This window comes from Camelus ferus, chromosome 9 (genome assembly GCF_009834535.1).
Source record: "Camelus ferus isolate YT-003-E chromosome 9, BCGSAC_Cfer_1.0, whole genome shotgun sequence".
Lineage (NCBI taxonomy): Eukaryota > Metazoa > Chordata > Mammalia > Artiodactyla > Camelidae > Camelus > Camelus ferus.
Window position 1 is genome coordinate 18,002,310 of NC_045704.1, and position 25,671 is coordinate 18,027,980.

Sequence of the window (25,671 nt, forward strand, 5' to 3'; positions counted from 1 at the left end):
CCCCTATTTATTTTCACCTTGGTCTCAGCGCAAGGAGGAAAGACTGCCTCCAGGCCCCAAAAGCAAAACCTCAATTTGTTCCCCTCCATTTCATTCTGTTTGCTCAACACTTCCCTTTTGGGCTCCACCTCTCCCTAGATTCAAAAAAGGTTGGACAACCTGGAGTCGGACTCCAAGAGTAGATATATCACTGTTAGACCCTCATTTGGAAACCCATATGACATGCCCCCTATCTCTTAGCCCTCAGTTTGGGATCTGCCCCTTATCAGACCCTCCCTCAATTTAAAATTGAATGAATGGACCCACCCCACTCATTGGTTGAAGGACCTCTCCAGGCTCCACCTCACGAGTCAAGAGAACCCTCAAGCTAGTCCCCACATCCAGTTTGCTATTAGCTCTAGTTAACTCCTGGGTTGGTTTCCGTGAGATTGAGTTGCAATTTATTCACGTTCGTAACATTTTCTTCAGGTCCCGCCCCTATGTAAGCGCCACCGGCTCACCCATTGGACGCACTAACCTTAGGCCCCGCTCCTCCGGTTCATTGATTGATTCTTTGAAGTTAAGGCTCCGTTTTTCAGGCCCCGCCTACCCAGCCACCGGTTGGATGCCCTAAAGTTTAGCCCCACCCCCACTCCGGCCCACCTATTCATTCATTGGACACTGAGCTTGGGACCCACCTTCCAAAGCCCCGCCCACACGCTCACCGGTTGGACGACTTGCGGTTAGCGTCGAGCTCGCGCTTGCGCAGCAGGAAGCCCTCGTGCTGCACTGTATGAGTGGGCGGTGGCGGAGGCGCGGGGGCGGAGCCGCCCTGGGCCGGGGCGGAGCGCGAGCGCCGGCTTCCCCCGCCCTCACCACCCTCTCGGGGCCGCGGCCGCCGTCGCGGCTTGGGCCGGTCCCGCGCCCGCGGCCGGTCCGGCCGAGGTGTCCGCTCGGGCGGCTCAAGCCCGTTGGGCAGGCGACCGGGGGGAAGCTCGCGAGGCTGAGGCAGCGACGGCTGTGTGAAGGGAGGGGGAAGAGGGGTGCTGTCCATAGTGGGGTGTGGGGGCCATCTGGGCGAACTCAGGGGTCTAGGGGTCCCATTTGTCTGCAGGGCCATCTGTCTTGGAAGCGAGTATGGGAGGACCTCAAGGTTGGAGGTCCAACTAACAGTTGGCTCCCTAGGTCTTGGGCATGGGTCCTAGGTTTGGAATCCCTCTCTATCTTGGAGGGGAGCTAGACTTATGAAGGTGGGGGTGTAGGCTGGTGGGTGTCCCAGCTGCCAGTTGGAGGAACCTGGCACCTCATGTGTGTGTGGCTGTCTGTAAGGAAATTTGAGATCTCCCCCACTGAGCTAGAGACAGAAACTAGGACAGATGTGGGAAGAGTCTGGAGTCTACTTGTGTGTGGGTGGAAGGGGTTAGGAATCTCTTAGGTTAGTGGCCTCAACTTTCTGAGGGAGAAAATTTCAGAGGCATCTGGGAGCCCTCTCCCATCCCCTGAGAGTCTCTGCAGGGTTCAGATGAGAGGGGCAGGGCTTGACATCAGTATTTCTGGGATCCTGACTCCAGCTTGGGGGAGAGGGGCCCCCATACCCCCACCCATGCCAAGGCTCAACTTACCCCAACAGAGAGCCCAGGGCCTGCCTCTTTCTCCTGCAGCTGCTCCACAATGTCAGCCAGGGTGGCCTTCCTGGAGGAGGTGGGGGGAGGCGCAGAAAGACCCAATGGAACTGGGATGCCTTCTCCCAGAGACCATCCTGGCTGGCTGGAGGAGCCTCAGCCTGAGATGCCAGGTCCCTATCCACTTCTGCATCTGCCTGTCTCAGGTGTCTACTTTACACACCACAGGTGCTCGGCACATGTCTGCTGAATGGAGGGTGGAATCTCTCTCCCCTCTGAGTTTTAAGCACCACAAAGACCAAAATGAAAACTGGTGCCTTCAAGCCTTTGAAGAAACTGTTGCCTTTCTCCACCCGCTCACTCTACCCCCAGCTGTCAAGCTCCCTGGACTTCCCTCATCCCCAGCCCCCATCATTCTGGGTCACATTATCTGGTGACAAGTCTGTTTCCCTCCCTAGACTGTGGGCCCCATGAATGCAGGGATGGAGCTGGTTCAGTCATTGCTCTCCCCAGCACATACCACAAGCAGAGTGGACACATGTTCAAGATGTACAAAATTTGAAAAGGGTCTGGTAGTCATTGTCACTGAAACATATTTGACCAAAGGCCTCCTCTGGGGACACAGCTGATTGAAGTGATCTGCACAATATACTGGTTAACTCTGGATTCTGAAAGGCCTGGGTTCCAGTCCTGCTTCACCCAAGCTGAATGACTTACCCTCTCTGAGACTCAGTTGCCCCATCCATGAAATAGATATGACTACAGCCTCCAGTTTATAAGGTTGAGACAGATTGTGATAAAGGATCTTAGCTCCAATCAGGCAGGTGATTGTTCCACCATTAGCCCAATGAAGAAACTGAGATGCAGAGAGGACAAAATCCCTGCTCAGGGCCACCCAGGGGATTTGGTGCAGGGGTCAGAACTCAGTAGCTGAGAACCTGCACCTGGAGGAGGCCACTGCCACTGTGGAATAATGGGCAGGACTCCTACCCTTTTTCAACCTCCGTTTACACCTCTGCGAAATGGGTATCACGAATGTATCTCCCTCCCTAGGCAGTTCTGAGCCCGGAAACCCTCTCCACTGGCCTGTGTGATTCCAGGAGCTCTCCGTGTCCCCCTTCCTCCACCCCCTGGGCACATGGGGCCTCACCCCTTGGCCAGGTCTCCTCTCGTGGGCATCTCCTGTTCGCTGGACTCCTGCCGCTCCAACCGCCGCTCCCGCCGCTCGCGCCGCCGCTCCATCTGCTCATAGCGGCCCAGGGTAAGGCTGTGTGCAACCTCGTGCTCCGCTGACTCCTGACGCTCGGGCCGCCGCCTCCGCGCAGCCTCCTCGGATTGATCTGCCGATTCTAGACGCTCGGGCCGCCGCCTCCTGGGTAGCTCCTCTGCGCGATCAGCTGACTCCTGGCGCTCTGGCCGCGGCCGAACCTGCTCTGCTGATGCGGGGGCCCCGGGGGTCTCCGCGGCGTCCTCTGCTGCGGCCGGCAGGGCCGTGGGCTCCACTATCCCCGGGACCTCCGGCAGCCGGTCGATGCGCGGCTGGAGGCGTTCCGGCTTGAGCTCCTGACGCACGTACCCCACCCGGGTCCGCACCTCGGCCGAGAGCGTGTCCGAGGCCCGGCGGGCCAGGGGCTCCAAGCCCCTTTCATAGCCCCCTGGCCGCAGCAGGGGCGCAGCCTTGGCCGCCAGTTCTGTAGGGTCTCCAAAGAACTTGCGCCCCAGCAGGGGGGTGGGCGGCTGTTTGCTCTGTTCAGCCTTGATTTTCTCAATCTGAGGACAGAGAAGCCAGACTCAGGTGGAGGGGCGGGGTGGGGGTCGGGGGTTGGGGGTAGGGCCTGGGAAGATGGCTCTGAGTCGTCTGCCTCACCACCCCATTTATTAGCTCTTATCAGTGAAAAAGCAAGGTTGTCCAGGCCAGTACCCCTGCTTAGCTCTCTGCTAGGAGCTGAATTCCTACTTTCTCCAGCAAACACTTAGTGTTCTTTTAAGAACTGGCTAAATCATCACTTTATGTGCCTTTCTCTCCTCTGGCCCCCAATTGCCTCCTTCCTTCAAGACCTTAAGACTTTTATTAAAATGATTCCTTCTCTTCATTCTTCAAGTCTCAGATCAGACTCCCCTAGGCCAGGACAAATGCTTCTGGGCTCCCATGGCCCCCTGTGCTTCCCCCCATCCCAGCCCTGGGCTACACTGTCTGGTGACAGATCTGTCCCCCCACCACACTGGACTGGGAGCCCAGTGACTGGCTTGGCCCTCACTCAACACAGTGCTGAGCCTGTGTGTTTGTCTTATATAGAGAGATGGGTGTGGTGCCACGGCAGGGGCCTGGGGCAGGATCTGGGGTGTGCTGACCGTGGTCAGGCGCCGCAGAGAGCTGAACCTTTCTTCCCAGGCTGCAGCTGCTTTACGGAAGGCCTCATGTCGCCTGATAAGCTGCTCCACCTCGTCCACGCTGCTGCCCAGCTCCCCACTCTGCAGGAGTGGCTCCTGAGCGGTCAGCCAGGCATCGGCCACCACCGCCTCCTGGGCAAACTGGTGCACTTCCAGCACTATGGAGAGACGTTTTGGGGGTAAGGATGTTAGGGGCACCTGTGGACCTTTCATAGTGGCAGTGGCTGTTTTCACTGGCTGTACACACACACAGAGGGCACTGGCTTTTCACCAGGGAGTCAATGATAGGGCAGCACCCTGCCCACCCTCCCAGGCCTTTATGTTTGCTGCTGGGCACCCATGGGGTGTGCAAAGCATGACTGAGTCACCCTCTGGGCTCTTCTGAACATGCTGGAGCATGTCCCTGTGCTTCTGAGCCGCGTGTCTGGGCCCCCACTCACTCTGCTGCAGCCACTCCCAATGGCGGTCCCACTTGTCCGACACCTCCTCCTTCCTGGTTCCCAGCTTGTCCAGCTGTGCCTGGATCTGGGAGTGGCAGGTGGGTGGGAGAGGCATCAGGGGTGGCTCCCACCCCAATAGGAACAGGTGGCAGAGGAGGACCCCTGCACCCTCCCCACCTCATCAGCCATGGCACTCTTGTTGAGCAGCAGATTGCGCCCCAGCTCCTGGCAGGCCGTCAGCTCGGGCACCCGTGCCTCCAGCTCGGTCTTCAGGCCCTGATGGTAGTTCATGAGCACCTCCACCGACGACACGTCCCTATGGTGGGTGGTGGGTAGGGGTCTGAGCCATGGGAAGCCTCCCTAGATTCGCCCTATATATGCAGGTCCTGATAAGCCCAAATCCCTGAGGCTGGGATTCCACACCATCTCAGGACACCCACCTCCCATGACCAAGTTCTGAGGGGCCAACATTCTTCACTGATTCAATGACTCCAACTTTTCCCCAAGTGCTAAAATGTCACACTTCTGTGATTCTAACCTAGAATTTCAAGATCCAATTTTTCTAATTTTCTAAAGCTATACTTCTTCTTTCTTTCTTTTTTAATGGAGGTGCTGGGAATTGAACCCAGGACCTTGTGCATGCTAAGCATGTGCTCTACCACTGAGCTGTACTCACCTGTGGCAAAGGTATACTTCTGAAGTTTCCACTAGCCAATGATTCTAACCTTCTCAGTCTGTGCTGTCCCATATGGTAGCCACTAGACATGTATGGCAGTCAAGCCCTTGAAATGTGGCTAGTCTGACTTGAGATGTGTTCAAGTGTAAACTAAACACCATATTTTGAAGACTGAGTATAAAAACGAAGGTAAGATATCGCAATAATTTTCATATGCCTATATGTTGAAGTAATAGTATTTTGGGTACACTGGGTTAAATAAAATTAATTACTAAAATTAATTTTCATTTGCTTCTCTTTACTTTTTTTTAATGTGGTTACAAGAAAAATCTTCAATTATATACATGGCTCACACTGGTGGCTTGCATTGTGTAACTATTGGACAGCATCATTCTAAGCTATTATCTGTGCAAAACAAATCCCAAATTTCTGAGGGTTCAACCAGTCAACAAGTAGAGCTTTATAAGACTTAATATGTCCAAATGCATTTCTGATGGTCCCACATTGTGATGATTCCTACTTAAGACTTCATATGCCTAGAACAATCTCCCTGATTCTCCCCTATCTCCCAAATGTACCCTCCCCAAAATTCTCCAACTCAGTAAATTCACCCATCATTCATCCATGACTCCTCTTTTTTCCCCTCAGTCCCCGAAGCTAATCAGTCACTCAAGACTGGACATTTATAACTGCAAAATATACTCTGAAATGATATAAAATCATAGATTTGTTTTAAAATAACTCAGCAAAGGGTGGATGGGATGGGATGGGGAAGGGCAGTGTATGGATGAAGCAGGATTGGCTAAATGTTGATGGTTGTCCAAGCCCAGTGTTCACTCTACACATGTGGGTTCATTATACTGTTGCTGCTACTTCTGTATATTTTTGAAAATTTTCATAATAAAGAAGATTTTTTCAATTCCTAAAGCCAATCATTTCTTGCCATCTCTTCAACCACCACCCTGGGCCAAGACAATATCACCTCTTACCTGGATTATGTTAGCAGTCTCCTGACTGGTCTACCTGCTTCCACCTGGCTGTCCACAGTCCGTTACCCACTAGGCACCTGGAGTGATCGTTCTCAAATGTACATTATATTACATCGCTCCCTTGCTCTACGCAATCCTGTGACTCCCATCTAAATCCAAGAAAAGGCAAACTCCTCACCATGCCCTATTTCTCTTCTAGCCTCACTTCCTACCATTCTCCACTCTCCCCTACCACTCACTCCATCCAGCTACAATGCTTGTCCAGCTTTCCCTCAAACATGTCTAACTACAACCCACCTCAGGGCCTTTGCACTTGCTGATCCCTCCACCTGGAAGACTCTTCCCCCTAAAACTTTACCCAACTCACCATCCTTCACTCAGGTCCCCTTACCTTGCTTTATTTTTCTTCAGAGCACTACGACTATCAAAATAATATTAAGTGTTTGTTTATTTACTTAACTGTTGCCTGTCTCCTCTCTCAGAATGTAAGCTGCATCAGGGCAGGGGTTCACCTTCTGGCATACAGTAGGCATCAATACATATTTGCTGAGTAAATGAATGCAGGCCCAAGGCCCCACAGTCACAGACACAATGCTACGCATCCACAACTCTCCAGGTCCTTGTCTTCTTGGACACATGCCAGGCTACATTTCCCAGCCTCCCAGGCAGACAGGTTGGGGCCACTGGGCCAATAGAACGTGAGCGCAGGTTTAGTCCCTAAAACCTCCCATGTGATCCTCCTGCTCTCTTCTCCTCTGCAGTTGGATGCAGAAGGTCCAGCAAATGAATCCCAGGGCTGATGATGGAAGGACAGTGGCTCCCAATCAGTGCAGGACAGGTTTCTGCTGGACACTCACATCAAGCCGTTATGTGAGCAATATGTCAGTTCCTACTAGATTAAGCCACAAATACGCCTCCCTTTCCCAACCCTGGCTTCAGATCCCCCCCATGCTGTGACACCCCCACAGAGGCAGGAGGATGTCCCATGCTCTGAGCCCCAATGTCTGGCCTGACAAGGGGTCTTAATACACAAGAGGCATTAAAACAATGCGTAGCAGGCAGAGGTACTGCACAGGTATTGGCTATTGGGGTTTTTTATGGGAAAGGAACTGCTGATGGGCAGGGGTGGCTGCCCGGAGGCAGGTAGGAAGCCCGAGGTGGGATGAGGGGCACCTGGGCTTGTCAGCTGCTCCAATCTGGCTGGCGATGCCATCCATCCAGGAGAGCAGGTCGCGAGCCTGGCTGTGGAATCGCAGGGCGTCGGCCGTGGAGCTCACGTGCAGGCGGGCGTCCTCGCAGGCTGCCAGCAGCTCCTTCCAGCCCTGCAGCACCTCCTGCTCCCGGCTGGCGATGGCCTCCGCGTGCTCGCCCGCGTACACCGTCCGTAGCTGGGCTGCCCCTTCCTGGAGCTGCCTTACCTGAGGGGCATGCCAGGTCGAGCACCAGCCCTCCATGGGCTCCAGGCTCCACCCACTCCTTCCCCCATCTGCTGGCTGGGTGCAGAGCCTAAAAACATAAGGAGCCTGCACCCTTGAGATTCCACACTGGGTTTCATTCCTATCCGCTGCCTGATTTCTTTTTTACTTTCCCGCTTTCTGACTTCTTTTAGACCCACTACCATATTTCTCTCATGTCTGCTGTCTGATGTTTCTTTAACTTACCTGCATTCTGACTTTCACACCTACCACCTCTATAGGGTCAGCCACCTGATTTTTTTGGAGTAACTCCATATTTATATCAGATCCACCACGTAATCGCTATCAGTCCCTCTGCCTAATTTCTAACAGTCATCTGTATGATGTATATAAAATAATTGTCCAATTTTCACCTTCCTTTAGACCTGCAACCCAATTTCCTTCAGGTCTGCTGCTTGAGTTCTGTTAGGTCCACAGCTTCATTTCTATCTGGTTTCTCAGATCCACCTCCCAATGTCATCAGATTCACTGCCTGATTTCTATTAGCTCTGATTTCTATTCGTTAAATTCAACCCCATCAAGTTTCTTTAAGGAAAATCATATGATTTCTATCTGTCCCACAGCCAAATTTCTCTTAACCCCCTCTCAATTCCTTTTAGACTCCCAGTCCAGATTGGGGTAAGATTCACTTCACAGTATTTAGGAGAATCTCCTGCCCAAACTCCATTGGAAACACTGTCTGATATCTGTCAAACATTTCATACCACCTTTTTTCTGTCATTGTCTGATTCTGTGCACCACGTGATCAATCCATATTCTACCTGCCCCATCATCTAATTTCTCCCTGTTCCATGGTCTGTTTTCTATCTGTCCCATCATCTAACTTCAACGTGGTCCACAGCCTGATTTTTGCCTGCTCTGCTGCCCTATCCTTTGGTCATGCTGCTCAGGCCCTCCCACCTGCCTCTCTTGGCCGCCAGCTCCCCACCTGGGACACAAGGAGCTGCAGGTCATGTTCAAAGGTGCGCAGGGTCCGCTGCATGGAGCTGGCACTGGGTCTGGGCTCAGGCGGGGCAGTCAGGCGGGGCAGTCGCCTCCGCTTCTCCTCGATCTGTCCTTGAAGCTCTCGGGCATCACTGAAGAACTTGTGCAACTCCCGAGAGGCGGCCAGCAGCTGGGCCCGTGTGCCCATGAGCTCCAGCAGCTCGGCCCAGGCCTCGTTCAACCCGTCCTTCCACTCCGCCATGGTGGCCGCCGCCGTGTGGCCACACTCAATCAGCTCGTCCACCATCTGGTTCACAGCCGCCAGCCGCTCCCGCCCTGCTGTACCAGTCTCATTGGCAAACTCTGAGAATTTCTCCTGCAGCACCTGCCAGAAGTATGTTGGGGATGGGGACATCATGGGCAAAGGTGCTATACATGAGAGCCCCCTCCAACCCAGCATCTTGTGGCAGGTAAGAGTAGTAACAGTACCAGTGATGATAATAATAACAAAAAATAACACCCAACACTTACTGAGTACTCACTCTGTAGCAATAATAGTAACAACAATAATGAAAATAAGAAAATAATACTTAACTAACACTGTGTTAGGCCCTGTGGATGCTGAATACTGTCCTAAGTGCATTATATTACATTATATTAATTCATTTGTCTCACAGCATAGCCATGATGTAGTGCTATTATAATCCTCTTATTAAGGATGGGGACACTGAGGCCCAGAGAACTTGGTAGCATACGTGGTGGCCACTGGAACCATTGTTTATTCCTAGTGATGCTCAACTTACCGTGACATGCTCAAAGTCCTGGCCGAGCTCAGGTGAGCCGGCCACCACCTCTTTCTCTGCAATCCAGTGCTCCAGCTCGTCCACCTGGCGGCTGAGCTGGTACAGCCAGTACTGCTGCTCCAGGCCCACCCGGCGTTCCTCGCCCAGCTCCTTGAGGGCCACGTACAGGCGGTCCACCTGAGACTGCCGCCGGCTGATCTGCTCGCTAGTAGGGGACAGGGAGGAGCAGAGATGGAGCCCCCTGAGATTTCCAGGACAGAGCTCTGACCCCCCTGCCACCCCTTCCCCCAAGGGCAAGGCTGTGCCTCCTCTGAACCTTCAGGCAGGGTTGAGTCCCCTCAGATTCCTCCATGCAGGACTGTTTTCCTCAAGTTTGGGATGCAGGGAGGTCACATGACCTGTCACCCAGGAGGTCTCAGGCCATGCCCAACCTCAGCACTCAGGGAAAACTGTTTCCCTCAGCTTGATAAGCTCACCACCCCCTACCCCTACCCAGCCTTTCAGTCTGCGGTCCCACATCTGACCCGCCAGCGACTTGGGTGGCACTCCAGACCCCCCACTTGGTCCCCAGCCAACCAACCTCACTTCCAGGCCTGATCTCCAGGCTCAGGCGGACAGAGGTCTAGCCCTGTGCCTCTGTCTCAGCTCTCACCCCTGATCCAAGCATCTCAGATGTGGCCCCTACACCTGATCTCATGGAGGTCACATGACCTGTCATCCAGGAGGTCTGAGGCCATGCCCAATTACAGTGCTCCAGGCTTTTCTGTCCTCCCTGATACCAGGTAGGAAGAGGACCCTTCTCTGTCCTGAGCTCTTACTTCTCACCTTGGTCTTAGACATCGCCCCCCTCCCCTACACTTAAACCTCAGTGCTCCTGGCCCCACTCCCTCAAACATCCCTGTGCAGGGCTCCTCCATTCTGAGCCCCTCCCACCCCAATGCCCAATTCCGGCTCTGTCTCAATTTCCAACAGGGAAACTCCAGATTCTGCCGGACCATTCCCTAAGAACGGGCTCCGCCCCTGCCTGGCCCGGATCCCCTCCCGCCCGCCCACCTGTCCGGGTGCCCCATCTCCAGCAGCGCCCGGCACTGGCGCGACAGCTGCGCGATGCTTTCCTCGTAGTTCTCCACGCCCTGCTCCAGCTGCAGGTGCTTCTTGAGCAGCTGCAGGGTGCTCTGTTCGTCCTGGGGGCACACGGCGCCCGAGATGAGGCGGCAGCAGCGGGCCCCGGGCTCCAGCGCCCCCAGGCCCCCCGCACCCCCAGCCTGGGCGCACCTTGCCCTTGTCCTCACTCATCATGAGCAGCTCCTGCTCGCCCAGCCACGCCTCCACCTCGGCCACGTCGAAGTAGTACTGCTCCACCTGGAAGGCGGCGTCCAGCACTTGCTGCCGCCGCTCGGCCGCCTCCCGCAGCCCGGCCCAGGCGCTCTGCAGCTGCTCCTGGCCACAGCGCACAGCCTCCGCCTCGGGGCTGCGCAGCGACGCCAGCGCGCCCGCACGCTCCAGCACCTCCTCCAGCCGCGGACCGTGAGCCTGGATCTCCCGCCGCAGGCCCTGGGGGTGAGAGCCGAGAGGGGAGTTCAGACGTCGGGCGCCCCCGCGACTGGTACCGCCCAGGAGAGAATACAAACAGTCGCAGATCGCCCACCACGTGCCGGGTACCACGTAAGCATTTTGTGGTTCCTCGCTCAGTCATTCCCCTATGTTGCCGTTGGGAAAACAGGCACGGAGAGGTGAAGTACGTTGCCCGAGAGCAAGTAACTATAAGGGGCGATGGGATTTGCACACAGGAGGCCGGATCCAGAGACTGCTCTCAAACAAGATGCCTGCTAATACAAGATACCCGCTCATGGTTGAAACACGGGGCCTGAGAATCAGGCAGCTTAGGAGCAAGTGGGGTGTAATTTACATACAGTGAAGTGCACAATTCTTAGGTGTACAGCTCGACACGTATGTTTACACATTATATATCCGTGTACCTAGATCAAGATACAGAACAAGTTCCATCACCCCAGAAGGTTCTCTCAACAAGCTCTGTACTTGCTGAGTACCTGAGTTAACCTCTCCCATGCCTCCATTTCCCCAGCTGGTAAATGGAGATAATAATACAATAGCCAACACTGAGTGCCTGCCAGGCGCTTTGCTAAGTAAGGGCTTTGCCAAATATAGTCACTCATCTGATCCTCACTCCAACCCCAGGAGCTACACATCATTATCATTCTCATTTTACAGATGGGGAGACTGAGGCACAGAGCAGTTGAGGAACTTGCCAAAGGCACATGGCTAGTGGCAGCCTGCTAATATCTACCTTGCTGGGTTGCTGCACCGTGGAGCGCTGAGAACTGTGCCCAGCATGCACTAGGTCATCAGTCAATCTTAGCAGCTATTATTCGTTCAACAGCCCCCGTGTATCCAGAACACTCTCTCACACATGCAGCTGAGCTGCCCCAATTTTAAGCATTAAGTGAATTTGATCAATTTCCTCAACCATGAAATTGATGGGCCAGTCCTGTTTGTTCCCAACACGGCTGACAGCCAGGAGTATTTTCATCAAGACGGAAAAACAAAATCTAAGAAAACGCCCCGCCTCTTAAAGAACTCCACCTAGTGCAGCATGATCACAAACTTTTCAAAATAATTTGTGTGTCCACCTGCCCACCATCCTTCAGTGCTCCATTCTTCCAACTTATATTTTTTTGGTAAGAGAGGTGAATGACAATTCCTATCTGGTAGGGTTACTGTGGAAATTAAATTAAATAAGAGGCATAACCCCCCTAGAACAGTACTTGGCACATAATAAGTCTTTAACCAATGTATTACTAATATTATTATTGTTCCTCTTTTATACGTGTTACTTTGGGCTTTGGTGAGAGTTGGTTTGATCAAGTTTCCTCCACTGAGTGATTGGAGAATCACTGCTCAAGATCAAGAATCTACTCATTAAGGTGTGGCAACTAAGGCTCAGAGAGGTGGATAGAGGTCCAGAGATATTAGGGGCTGAAAACTCCCCACTGTGCTCAGCCTGAGTCAGCACTCTCACTGTCTCTGTCCTCTCTCCCCACGGGTGTCTGGAGAGCTTGGTTTTTGTTTTTGTTTTTGTTTTTGTCATTTTCTTTTTCATGGCCAACAGACATTCTCCTTACTTCTAGTCATGAGGTCCTGACTTTCTTTTGGGGAACACCCTTGCCTCCATCTCAGCCCAGATAATTAAGTGAAGGCTGACCCCACCTGCTGGTTCCAAGGTGGGCCCTTAGCCCAGATCAGGCCCTTCAGAGCTGTCTAAATCCCTGGCCACCAGGATGAGTTCAGGGTGGACATGTGACTCAAACTGAGCCTAAAAGAGTTACTCCTGGGACTACTGCTGAAATTACTGACAGAGAAAAAATCTCCTCAGTTTTATGAGTGGGATGTAAATTTGAACCTGTCAGAGCTCTTTTACCAGCAGGAGAGGGGAGTTGGCCTGAGAACAAAGCTAACAGGAAAAAAAATTTGGAAATGAGAGATTCATGACATCTTGGAAGCATCTGGATGGATCTGTATCTGCTGTCCACAGTCTTCTCAAACACAAGAGCCAATAAATTCACTTTTTTGGCTTTAACCAATGATAGAGCTGTTTTTCTATCATTTGTATCCAGATGTGTCCTAACCCACTCTCCGGCCCTGGCTCTGCTCACCTGGTTCTTTTTGATGTGCTGCTGGACAGCTTGCAAACCACTGCCTCGTTCTGTCTGCATGGCCAGTGGCAGCCGTTCCTGGACCCATGCCTGGAGAGGAATCAGGGAGCAGGTCAAGGGAAGGACACAGGGAGCAGGGCCAGGACCCCTGCATCCCCCAACTAAACTGTAAGCCACCTCTACAGCATAAAAGGCCCCTCCTCACCTAAGAGCCTGCTCATGTTTTCAGCCTCCTCTCTGGACGTGCTCTGTCTTGCTCTCTGCACTGGAGCCGGGCTCATGCTTACCTCTGGCCTTTGTCTGGGCAGGTCTTGCTTCCTGAATTCCCTTCCCACTCCCTCAGCAGGCTCATTTGTACTCTTCCTCCACGTCTCAGCTCAGACATCCCCTCTTCCAGGAAACCCTCTCTGACTTCAGACCTTGGCCAGTTGCTTCCTCTGGGCTCCCATGGCCTCCCAGCTTCTCCCATCACAGCCCTAATCACCCTGGGTTCTTCTCACTGACTGAGGACAAGTCTGTTTTCCCCTTTGGACTTTGAGTCCTCTGTAGGCAGGAACGGGGTCTGCCTTAGTCACCCCTGTGACCCTAGCATCACGTAAGCACAGAGAGGGGCACAGAATGAGCAAATTCTTGAATAAACGAACGAGCAAACCAGGAGGTGAGAGACTGACTGAGGAAGTGACTGGATGAGTGACAAGTGAGTAAGTGAATAATAAATAAATGAGTGAAGGAGGGAATAAAGGATGAATTGATGAATAAATCAACGACTTCATGAATAAAGCAAAGAGTGATTGAAAGTAAATTAAATGTAAAAGAGTGAACGAATGCATAAGTGAATGACTACATGAAAAAATTAAGGCTTGAATAACTGAGTCTATCAGTGTATCAGTGGGTGGGTTTCTCAGCCATTTCCACCCTTGAACCCACCGAGGTCCCACGGCCCCGACCCCATCCCAGTCTCCATTCCCTCTGCCCGCTGGCCCGCCTCTGGCCTCACGCCCCGCCCCCTCCTCGCTCACCTCTCCTCTTATCCGGGCCCCGCCCAAATCCCCCGCGCGGGTCCTCACCAGCTCGTCGTCGAGGTCGTGCGCCACCTGGTGCAGCTCCTTGGAGGCTAGCAGCAGGCGGCGGCGCTCCTGCAGCGGCTCGAGCAGACGCACCAGGCGCTCGCCCACCGCGTTCTGCCGCTCGCCCACCAGCTCCTTGCTCGCCGGCTCCAGCGGCAGCGCGGCTGTCTGCGCCTGCAACTCTCCCACCTCGCGGTACCACTCCTCCACCTGCGACTCCATCGACTGTGGGAACAGGGGCCGGGTTAGCAGGCCCCACCCTCCCTCCCCATCCTGCTGTGGCTGGCTCTCCAGTACCTTTATGGTGACAGCCAAAACCCTGGTCGAGGCCCACTGTTCCACTCTCCCCTTGTTCAGTTCCCTCCAAAAGCGCTGCCCTCCTCTCTGTTCCTACAACCCACTAAGCTAGTTCCTGCCTCAGGGACTCTGCCATTGCTGTTCCCTCTGACAGGCATGCTCTTGCCTGTCAATCAGATTTCGGCTCAAATATTACCTTTTCAAAGGGGCTTACCTGACCCCCTTGGACTAAAACGGTCCATTAGTTCATTAATCTCAGAAAAACCCTTCAAGGTTGGTGGTATCTCTGTTTTACAGAGGAGGAAACTGAGGCCCAGAAAAGTTATGTAATTTGTCCGGAGAGTCAACCTTTCCAAATACCAAAAATAAATACAAAGTACAGTGATTTAAGTGGATGATGTGCCATAGGGATGGACAGAAAGTGCAAAAGCAGACCCGAATACACAGGAGAATTCATATAGTTATAGATGCCATTTCCAATCTCCAAGGAAAAGATGGATTATTCAATGAATGGTCACCAGCCAACTGGCTGACCAATTTAGCTGGATCCCTTCCTTGCTCTTTATGCTGAAAACAATTCCAGATGGATTAAAGACTTGAGCGGAATAAGTAAATCCATAAGGCATACAAAGAAAACCTGGGCAAATGATTTAATACTCTTGGGATGGAGAAAATCTTTCCAAGCATATAAACCATAAAGGGAAAGATTTATAAATTTGGCCACATAAAATACTTTTGCGTCAACCAAAATTTCTAGCTTTAGTTAAAGGCAAATGACAAACTGGAAAACTATTTAATATGTGTTAGAGCAAGGAACTAGTTTCTTCAACAGTAAAAGAATTCCCTTTGATCCTGCTTCCTTTGTCTCTACGAGACTTAACCACCATCGGATAACTCTGTCTTTACTTGTGAGGTGGTCTTTTTTTTTTTTTTTTTTTTTTTGGATTGACCTCCTGCTCCTAGAATGGGAGCTTCATGAGGGCAGAGGCTGTGTCAATCCACCTCTGTATTCCCGAGTGCCTAGAACAGTGTCTGGCATGTAACAGGCCTTCAACTGAGATTCATTCAATGCACAGATGAATGACATCAGCAAAGAGAGGTTGCCCAAAAGAGAAATGGGCCTCTCATGTGAACAGGCAACACAAGAAAAAATAAGCACGTGAAAAGCTACCCAGTCTCACTAATCAGCAGGATAATACAGATCAAAACAAAATATCCTTTTCTATTCATCAGATTGGCAAAAATGTAAAAGATGGATAATATCTAGTATTGGCAAAGACACAGGGAGATGGGCACACTCAACCACTGTCAGTGGTGGTGTAAATTAGTAGAGCCTTTCTGGAAGACAGTTTGGCAGGTCCTATCAAAATGCAAAATGTGTCAAAATGCTTTGACCCAGCACTTGCATTTCCACTTCTAGGAATGTATTTAAAGAAACACTGGCACATGTGCACAAAGATGTTTGTCCAAGAATCTCATTGTAGCAGAGTTTATAATGGGAAAAAAATGGACACATTGATGTCCATCCAGGGTGAAATGGTTAAACAAATCCATGTCAGTATGGAATAATACTCAAGACTTACTGATAAGAGGGGGAAAAAAACCAATTTAGAACGTACTTATGGGGGGAGGGTATAGCTCAAGCAGCAGAGGAAATGCTTAGCATGCACGAGGTCCTGGGTTCAATCCCAGTACCTTCTCCAAATGTAAATAAATAAATAAATCCAATTACCTCTCCCTCATAAAACAAAAGAAACAATAAATAAATAGATAAATAAACCTAATTACCTCAAAAAAAGAACATATTCATGAATATATACGTAGTGGATTGCATATGCATAAAACTTCTCTGGAATAAACAAGAAATTAATCACACATGGTACCTATTGGGGCAATGGGAATTTAGTGAATGGGGACAGGGATGAAGGAGAGATTTTTCACATGGGATTTTTATATAGTTTTTGACGTCCTAACTGTAATATTTATTTGTTCAAAAATTTAAATTAAACATGAAAAACAAAGAACACAAAACCATTGATAATCCATATAGGTACATCTGTTACTGCATAGATAGGGGTCTAGAAGGATGCAAGCCAAATAATGATTGAGGTTCCCTTTGGGGTGTGGGATCGAAGGCATGTTGAAGGAAGCCTTTATGTTTTACTGAAGATTTCTAGGTTAGTATCATCTTTTACCAAAAGAACACATTTATGTATTACTTGTGTGATTATAAACAAAGAAAGCTAGAAAAGAAAACAAAATAACAATAATGAAATTAAATGGTAACAGATTACCGCAAAAAACTGCAAACCAAAGCTCAAAACTTAAGAACCAAGTCAAGACTTCTGTTGCAAGGTTCTGCAGTGCAGAGCTGTTGGTTTTGCCTGCCCAACATCAGCACCTTTCTTCCCAGCACCTGAAACCCCACACTCAGGTCCTGAGCTTCTTGAGGGACTAATAAAACCTAGGGGGTCCAAAGATGGCCCCATGATCCAAATCTGGCCAATCAGAACACTGAAATAACTCTTGCCACAGGGATTGGATCAGGGATGGTCATGTTACCTAAGCTGGGCCAATGAAAACTCTTCCAGATTCCTGAGGGCTGATGAAACCCAAGAGCACAAGAATGGCCATGTGACTCAGGCCTGGCCAATGAAAACACTGAATCACCCTGGCCACAAGGATTGGGTACGAGATGGCATGTGACCTAAGATCAGCCAATGAAAACTCTTCCCACTTTTGCTGGAAAAGCATGTGAGCTCAAAAGAGGTGGTCTCCTCATCAGGTTCCTAAAGCTGGTAGAATATAGGCCTGGGACGCTAAGGACAATTTTGCCACCAAGAGGGAACAGGCTTCCCAACAATGAGGCCAACACTGAGGAAAGCAGGGTGCAGAAACAAAGACAGAGATTCCTGAGGGCAGAATTTGAGTAACTGATCCAGCCATGCCCAAAGCTCTTATCCTCTGGATCTTTCAGCTCCATGAGCCAACAATGTCCCCTTTTAGACTAAGTCCTATGAACTGCACCCCAAAAAGTCCCAGCTGACACAGTTCACAATGTGTAGGAGTCATATACATGGGTAAAAATCAAACCTTATAACAAGTCAAAACCATGTATGATGAAAAAATTTTAAAGGCACAATTATAAGTGGCAGAAATCAAAGAAAAAGGAAATAGTCATCCCCAAAACTTTTTCACTAAGAAAATCATCGTAGTGATGTATAGAAAAATAAAATGCACCAGAATTCAGGAAACTTTCAATATAGTCTGTAGTCTGAAATGTTAAAGTTATAAGTTCCAGTTCCCCATGAAATGAAAACCTCTTCAGTAAGTGGCCGTGTGACCTGAGATGAAATAATTCCAGGGACTGACATTTTTCTACTTCTACAAAACTGCTACGTACTTTGAACACTCATTTAATGTGTATCCTTTCCTGCAAACACATGCCAAGGATACAGAAGTACAAAGGTGATTAAACACATCAAAAGATGTTCAGCCTCCTTCAATGTTCAAGCAAATGCAAATGCAAATTAAAAGAACTGCAAAACAGTACCTCTCCTTTCGCAAATTAGCAGAGTTGAAAAAGCTTTCTAATGCCTAATAATGGTGACCTTGCAGGCAGATGGCTGGCTGTCATGTGGCAGGTGGGTCCACTGCCTTTTCAGGGGGATACTTGGCAATCTCTGCCAAAAAAGTTTAATGCATACACCTTTTGGCCCCAATATTTTACTTCGAGGATTACCTTCTGCAGAAATATTTGCACATGGGCATAAACACATATGGACAGGGATGTCTGCTGTGGTATTATTTATACTAGCAGATTGGGAACAGCCCAAAGGTTTCTCAACAGAAGACTGGTGAAAGACAATGTCAAAGCACCCTCTGGAATACCATGCAACCGTTTAAAAGGACAGGACATATCCTAGACTTTGTGACTAGGAAGGATGCCTGGGGTGTTTTGTCAAGTGAAAAGTCAAGCTTCAGTCTGATCTATATGTCGTGTGTCTGTGTGTGGGTATGCACAGAATATTTCTAGAAGGGTAGAGAATACACAGTTGAGAGCAGTTACACCCCTGGGGAGTGGAACTGTCCATGTGGAGGGGGAAGGAAGACTTTTCACTGTTCACATCACACCCTTCTGTTTGAACTTCTTACCATAACAGCACTAATGAGTAACACATCCTGCTGTTTGCTCTAAGCACTTGACAAGAATTGATTTAATCCTCACAACAGCATATGAGGTCAGGGAAGATGGGGACATTTGTATTGTTCGCAAGTGGAGCCAGCACCTGACTCCACGCCTGGCACAGAGTAAGTCTCCGTCAGTGTGTGTTCACTTTGTTTGCTGGACTGGTCACCATGCTATTCTACTTCTCTTAGTATTAAAGATGAACATTAAAAAAATTAAACTGGCTTTAAACATTAAAACCAAAGGAACCATGAAGTACTCACACAGTCTACATAAAACATGGATGACTCTTGCAAGCACTGTTAAGTGAAGGAAACCAGACACAAAGGACCCTATGTGGTATGATTCCATTTATATGAAATGTCCAAAACAGGCAAATCTAGGAGAGGGTATAGCTCAGTGGTAGGGTGCGTGCTTAGCATGCATGAGGTCCTGGGTTCAATCCCCAGTACCTCCATTAAATAAATAAATGAATAAACCTTACTTCCTCCCAACCCCTCCCCCGCAAAAGAAACAAAATAGGAAAATCCATAGAGTAAAGGGAGCTGATGGGTACAGGGTTTCTTTCTGGAATTAAATAGTGAGGAGAGTTGCTCAACTTTGCAAATATACTAAAAACCACTGAATTGTTCACTTTAAAATTATGCATTTTAAAGCATAGAATTATGTCTCATTTAAAAAAAAAAAGGTATTAAAGGTGAAAACCAAAACAAACAAAGAACAGAGGCACCTACTTCCAAAAAAGCCTCAGGCATTTTGCCACATGGTGACTGGCAAGCCCCGACTCCCACATCAACCTGATTCCTACTTGGGTCCACCTGCTGCCTTCCCATATTCCAGTTGTGGAAATTGAGGCTCAAAGAGGATCAGTCTCTGGTCTAAAGTAAAAATTGCCAGCACCAGAATTTGTACCCAGGATCATGTGACCACAAAACCCTAGTGGCCCTCAGTCACTCTGCTGCTCTGTGATCAGGGGTAATGAGGCTCAGAAAGATGGGGTCACCTGCCCTCAGTCACATGGTAAAAGAAGGGGCATTCTAACCCTGGACTGTGTAGCTCCTGTCCCTGGGCCATGCTGAGCCAGATGAAGAAAATGTGGGACAAAGAATGAGAAGTGGGGGAGAGGGTGTTTCCTTGGCCAGAGAAAGAGCCTCGCTTAGGTTGGGGGTAGTAAGGCGTCCCCAGGGACTCAGCCCAGCAGCTGCAGAGCCTCCAGTGTGTTTTCCCCTAGCTGGTCCCTTCGGATGGCAGGAGACCAGCTCCCCACTTCCCTCCTGGAGCAGGAGCTGGTGGCTGAGCCAGACCAGCTGGTCAGGCCCTCGAGGACTGGGAAGGCAGGAGCTTGGGACTCCACCATCTGGCCCCTCCGCCAGGAAGGACAGTTGGACAGCAGGCCCGAGGGAGGACTCCGGGAGGTGGGGTTCCAGGCAGGCTGCTGCAGGGGTGGGGGACAAGAGGAAGGACAAGAGGAGGACACAGGCATAAGGCGAGATCAAGGGAGAGAGGCCGGGATGGAGAAGTGAAACAGAAAGAGACAAAGAGAAGAGAGTGAGAGAGTCAGAGGAAGAGAAAGAGGCCCAGAGATGGAGATAGAAGGGCAAAGAGAGAGAGACAGAGATGAGAGAGAAAAAACTAAGAGAAACAGAGACCCAGAGGAACTGGGGGAGCAGGATTGGGAGACGGGCCCAGGGTGACGCAGAGGGGAACAAATACCTCACACATCCACACTCCCTCCGACCCAGGGCCCGCACCTCCCGCAGCCCAGCCTGGCCCCGGTGGCCTGAAAGATGGGGCAGCCAGGAAACGCGCCCGTCTGGACTGACCTCTCCCTCCTGCCTACGCCCAGTGTCTGGGATCTCAGGCGGGCCACAAAAGACAGTGGGGCCTGGGGAGGACCCCCTCCCAAGTGGCAGCTCGAGAGGCCCCAGCTGGGCTCCATCTGGGGGCCTTGGCCCACTGAGTCACGAGCTCCCTCTGCTGGGGAAAGAGCCCAGGAGTCCTGTGCTGGGGCCTGACCATTGCTGTGTGACCCCGAGCCAGGCTCTAGTCCACCCTGGGCCTCAGTCTCTCCCTTAAACAATGGGGAAACCTCTCCAGGGCTTGGTGGGGCTAAACCCAATCTATGGAGGGAAGAGCCGACTCTGCACTTGTCTTGGGCAGGAGGCCCCAGATCCTCCCTCTGACATCTAAATGCCAAAAAAGGAGCCAAGGACACCCAGGGTCACCAGTTACCCACCCAAATCCAAATGCAGACACCACAGTGAGATATGCTTCCTTTCCATCAGAAAAATCTAAACAGTCTGACAATACCAAGTGGTGGTGAGTACAGGTGGAAGCAAGAGCTGTCATTTGCTGCTGGGGACAGAGCATTCAGTGGCATCAGGACTCAGGCAATCAATCTGTCACCATCAGGTGAACTGCAGACAGTTCTAACTTTAAGCATTTGTGTTAATGCTTCACGTATCACCCCCCAAAACATTTTTTAAAAGTATATGGATAGGAGGGAATACCAAAATGGAAGACAAACAGAAACAAATGAAACAAACTGTTTCACATCAATAACAATCTGCCAGAGGTGGGAAAATAATAACCCAACTTCTGAACACAGCATAGTGATGATGTACCCTCCGGCTGGAGACAATTAAAAATTTAAAACCTGTAAACAGGCATTATCTCTTAGTTAGATTTGTTGGGTCAGCGATTCTGAAACTACTTAATGCAATCTGTCTTGTAATCTTTACAATGTCCAGATGAAATCACTACTGTTATTCTGCCCATTTTACTGAAGAAGAAACTGAAGCCAAAAAAGAGGAGTCGTTCTAAGTCACCCAGTTGGTATAAGTCACAGAGCTGGGCTTGACCCCAAGCAGCCAGGCTCCAGCATCCATGGCCTTGACTGTGGATGAGGCTGCATATTGTCTCCCACAGTCCTGCTGTCACCGAGTGGCTTAGCATCAGGGTCCTTCCCATCGCACAGAGGAGGCGCCTGAGGCTTAGACCGGGGGTAAAGTCATGTGCCTAACATCACACACCTTGCACGTGGCATGCTAAGCCCTCACTCTACCATTGACCTATACCCTCCCCGCCTTGTCAAGACTCTTGATAACGCCCTCCTCAAATCATCCTCGGTGGACAGTGCCTTCTGTTTCCGGCTGGGACCCTGACGGTCAGATTCCCATTCTTTGGGAATTCACCACATCTCAGTGCACAGCTTCACCTGGGAGGCCCACAAGGATTTCACCCTACTTAAGATGGGCGACAGAGGCTCAGAGAGGGACTGAACTTGTGCCCTGACTGCGATTTGAACCCAAGTCTGTCTGCCTCCCCTACCCAAGTCTCTGTCACTGGCCCCTAGCTGCTTGTACTGCTTGCTCCCTCCTCTGTCTGACTGTCCAGACCACCACTTGTCTCTGCCGACATTCTGGGCGATCACTCAGAGCAGACTTGGGGCCGAGTCACCCTATGTGACCACTGCCTGCTAAGACAATGAGGTCTGGACCTCAGATAGTGATTGATTATTCAGAGGCCAGTGAGAGGGTCATCTTCCCCACTGTGGCCTGAGAGTATCAAGGGAAGAGGTGGGATGGGAACTAAACGTGGTCCTGAATGGCCACTTGGTGGCTGTGTGACTTTGGGTGAGCCATGGACCCTCTCTGTGCTGTGGTCTCCTCATATGTGCAGTGAGGGTAACCATAGCACTTCCCTTGTAGGGCTGCTGGGAAGGAGAGATAGGGTTCAGTGGCCAGCACAGAGCACATATCAGCGGTTCTCAAAGTGCAATCTGGGGACTCCTTGAAATTCCCGGGATTTTTTTCAAGAGGTCTGCAAGGTTACAACTCCTGTTTTTTAAAAAAAAATGTTAATGGTTATTTGCCTTAATCATTCTCATTGTCTCCCAAGTGCATAGTGGGATTTTGCAGGGACCCCATGACGTGCTATTGCAAGAGACTGAATACAGAGGCGGACATGAGAATCTAGTGCTCTCTTAAGCCAGACGTGAAAGGGAGCTGCAACACTGAAAATGACGCCAATCTTCTGCCTAAACTTTTTGTTGGAAAATATAGTTATTCTTCATAAAAGAATGCTTCAGGGTTAACATGCGATTGATTTATTATTGTTTTAAAACAAATCAATCACTTAAATATGTCTCAGTTTTCATTTTTAATACAGTTTCAATAGGTATAATCCACACAAACAAGCCCTTTGGGGATCTCAACAGTTTGTAAGAGGTAAAGGGATCCTGGAGACCAAGGCAGTGGAGAACCACTGGGGTATATAAAGCAGTGACGTCCCTGGCATCCTATTCAGATCTGTTTCTCTCTTTGCTTCTTTGCCCGTCTCCCCCACCAGAATGTGAGCCCCCTGGGAGCTGTGATTTTTTTGTCAGTTTTGCCCACTGCTGTATTCCCAAAAAGCACCTGGCACATTGGCATAGGTGTTCAATAGAGATTTGCTGTCTAGATAAATGAATAAATACTAATGAATGTCATACACATTTTTATCCCTTGACTTTCCCTCCCTGCCCCCCGGACACTACATCAAGTACTTTAGGAGCATAAGTATGCAGGAGGTTATCAAAAGGAGCAGAGAAGAGACGAGGGACCTGGATTTAAATGCAGGCTCTGCCACTTGCTACCCTGGGCTGGTAAGTTCACCTCCAGGAGCCTCAGGCCTTATTCCTGGGACATCCAGGCGGGAGCTGTCACATCCTGGAGGTGAGATGCAACACCTAGATTTGCACCTCCAGTCAGTGCATCGAACAGCCAGATACTGAGTGTCAACTGGCTGCCAGGCCAGGAGCAGAGATAAAGCAGATCCTGGGTCTGTCCTCTATGAGCCGCTGTTTCATAAGGGAGAAACTGGCTGGCTGTGAGCCCTTGGGCCAGGTGTTCTACCTTCTAACTTCTGTGCCTCAGTTTCCCCACTGGTCAAATGGGGGATGATAGTAGGAGTACCCCTCTCTTAGAGTTGCTGGAAGGAGTAGGTGAGAGCTGGGCACTGAGGCTGGTAGAGGAAGCGCTCTGTGAATGTTATGATTGTTCTGTGCAAAGCCATTGCCCTACTCTGGGCCTTGGTTTCTCTATCCAGGAACAGGTGTCAGGGTCCCGGGAAATCCTCAGTGTGCTGGTTATCTCCATACTGTTTCTTGGCTCTAAAGCCTTCCTCTCCACTTTGTTCTCAGGCCCTAGGGGTAGTGACTGCTTCCAACAGTGACTACTAGCTGGACTGCCTCAGTATCCCCTTTCTGCTTCCAGCCCATCTAACACCTTGGAAATAAACCCCTATCTTTAATACCCTCTGTTTGTAGTAACTTGAGTGGAGTCTGACCATGACTCAGGCCCCACTGTGGCTAAAAAGCCCCCATCCACATCAGCCAGGCCATACCTGCAGCTTCTTGAGCTGGCTGTTGACAGTGGCCAGGTCCCCACCAGGGTCCACGTCTTGCAGCTGGCTTTCCATGTGAAGGAGCTTCTTGTCCAGTTCAGCGAAGCTTTGCACCAACTGGTCGGCCTTGCTGGCCTCAAAGAGCTGCCTCGCCTTGGCCTGGGTGGTGCTCTCCAGCTCCGCCCAGCACTGCCGGATCTCCCCCAGCTTCTTCCGTACTGAGGGCGCCAGCTCTGGTTTCTCCTGCATCAGTTGCTGGCCCTCCTGCCCCAGATGATGGGAGGCAGGAAATGAGGGGGAGGGAGTAGATGGTGGGGAGGGACAGAGAAATATGGGGGCAACAGAACACAGGGGTAGGGATGTGGAGAGAGAGACAGAGGTGAGGAGTTGGAGACACAGAGAGATAGAGACATGAGGTGTGGATGCAGAGGACACACCAAGGCATGGGGAGAGAGATGAGGAGAGACAGGCAGAGAGACATAAGCAGAGGCATGGCAAGGAGACAGGGAGAGACAGACAGCCATAGAGTGAGGGGCCCAGAGACAAGAACAGAGTCAGAAACATGGGAAGAAGGCCATAAGAAAGAGAAGGGGAGAGACAGATCGAGATGGAAGAAAGAGACAGAGAGAAAGGCAGAGATCACAAACCTCCATTAAAGTCAAAGTTGAGAAGAGTGGCTTTGCCCCTAAAGCTGTCAAATGAAGCCCCCATAACTATGCCACCATTTATGGGCTGTCAGTGGCATTTGAGGGTTTAAGGCCCATCTGGGTATCTCCGTTTGAGTCAGAAGAGTGCGGGGTCGGCGGGGGGGGGGGGCTCTGGGGCTGCAGGTCTTGGGGGCAGTAGGGGGGTTGATGCTTGGAGCAAATATCTGCTCAGGTCCCTCCAAGACTGAAGTCAAGCTAGAGCCACATTAAAAATAACAATACCATAGCAATTCCAGCTCCTAGGTGCCTGGCCTTGTGTTAAGCACTTTATGTGCACAAGAGCCCAGGGAAGTAGTTGTATTTATTATTCCCTTAATTTTAAAGTAGAGCAAACTGAGGCTCAAAGAAGTTAATACAATCCCCCCAAGGCCCCAGAGATGCCAACAGGCATAGATACAATGAGAACCCAAGGTTGTAGGAATCCAAAGTTCACTTGAACCCAAGCTTCCCAGGGCTGCTGCAGCCTGTCTACCTGACTTTCCCTTTTAGATACTCCAAATGATGTGGAAGGAAACCTGGTGCAGGAGGTTATAGGAAAGGGTGAAATATTTAACTCTCCAGAAGACATGTTGGCCATTTTACAGATGGGCAAACTGAGGCTCCAAGAGGTTACATGAATTGCTCAAGGCCACATAGCTAAAAGCAGATATGGAAATGATTTGAAGCAGTTCAGAGGTATGAGAACAGCAGGTTGGCAATGGAGGGTGAAGGACGTGAGACGTGGGTTTCCTGGAGGCACCTAGCATGGGCCTGGCAGGTAGGAACTTTGGGTTCCTACAACCTTGGGTTCTCATTGTATCTACACCTGTCAGCATGGGCCTGGGTCTTCTGCATCCTCACCCTCTCGATTTTCTCCAGCCACTCCTTATTCTGAGCCAGCTCGGCCATGAATGCCTGGTGCCGGAGCCATCGCTTATGCAGCTTGTGGCCATCTTCCCGCGTGCTATCCCGCGCCATCAGCATCTTCTCATGGATCCAGCCATCCAGCTGTTCAGGACAGGGGGAGAGGCTTGGCCAATTCCCCCAACCTAGCATAGACCCCCATCCCCACCC

General features: G+C 50.5%; 1 protein-coding gene across 2 annotated transcripts in view; it reads right to left on the reverse strand.

The window, feature by feature from the left end:
• SPTBN4 (spectrin beta, non-erythrocytic 4) overlaps nucleotides 1-25,671 on the reverse strand; it is a 68,911-nt gene that overhangs the window by 3,001 nt on the left and 40,239 nt on the right. For both annotated transcript variants that reach the window (XM_032486018.1, XM_032486017.1), the window contains 15 exons: nucleotides 25,459-25,605; nucleotides 23,912-24,175; nucleotides 14,041-14,265; nucleotides 12,974-13,063; nucleotides 10,575-10,853; nucleotides 10,353-10,483; nucleotides 9,300-9,504; nucleotides 8,501-8,881; nucleotides 7,271-7,515; nucleotides 4,610-4,748; nucleotides 4,433-4,517; nucleotides 3,954-4,150; nucleotides 2,752-3,371; nucleotides 1,602-1,671; nucleotides 705-997 (listed from right to left, as the gene is read on the reverse strand). In XM_032486018.1, coding sequence (XP_032341909.1) covers nucleotides 705-997; nucleotides 1,602-1,671; nucleotides 2,752-3,371; nucleotides 3,954-4,150; nucleotides 4,433-4,517; nucleotides 4,610-4,748; nucleotides 7,271-7,515; nucleotides 8,501-8,881; nucleotides 9,300-9,504; nucleotides 10,353-10,483; nucleotides 10,575-10,853; nucleotides 12,974-13,063; nucleotides 14,041-14,265; nucleotides 23,912-24,175; nucleotides 25,459-25,605 — 3,371 coding nt within the window. The remainder of the gene's footprint in view (nucleotides 1-704; nucleotides 998-1,601; nucleotides 1,672-2,751; nucleotides 3,372-3,953; nucleotides 4,151-4,432; nucleotides 4,518-4,609; nucleotides 4,749-7,270; nucleotides 7,516-8,500; nucleotides 8,882-9,299; nucleotides 9,505-10,352; nucleotides 10,484-10,574; nucleotides 10,854-12,973; nucleotides 13,064-14,040; nucleotides 14,266-23,911; nucleotides 24,176-25,458; nucleotides 25,606-25,671) is intronic.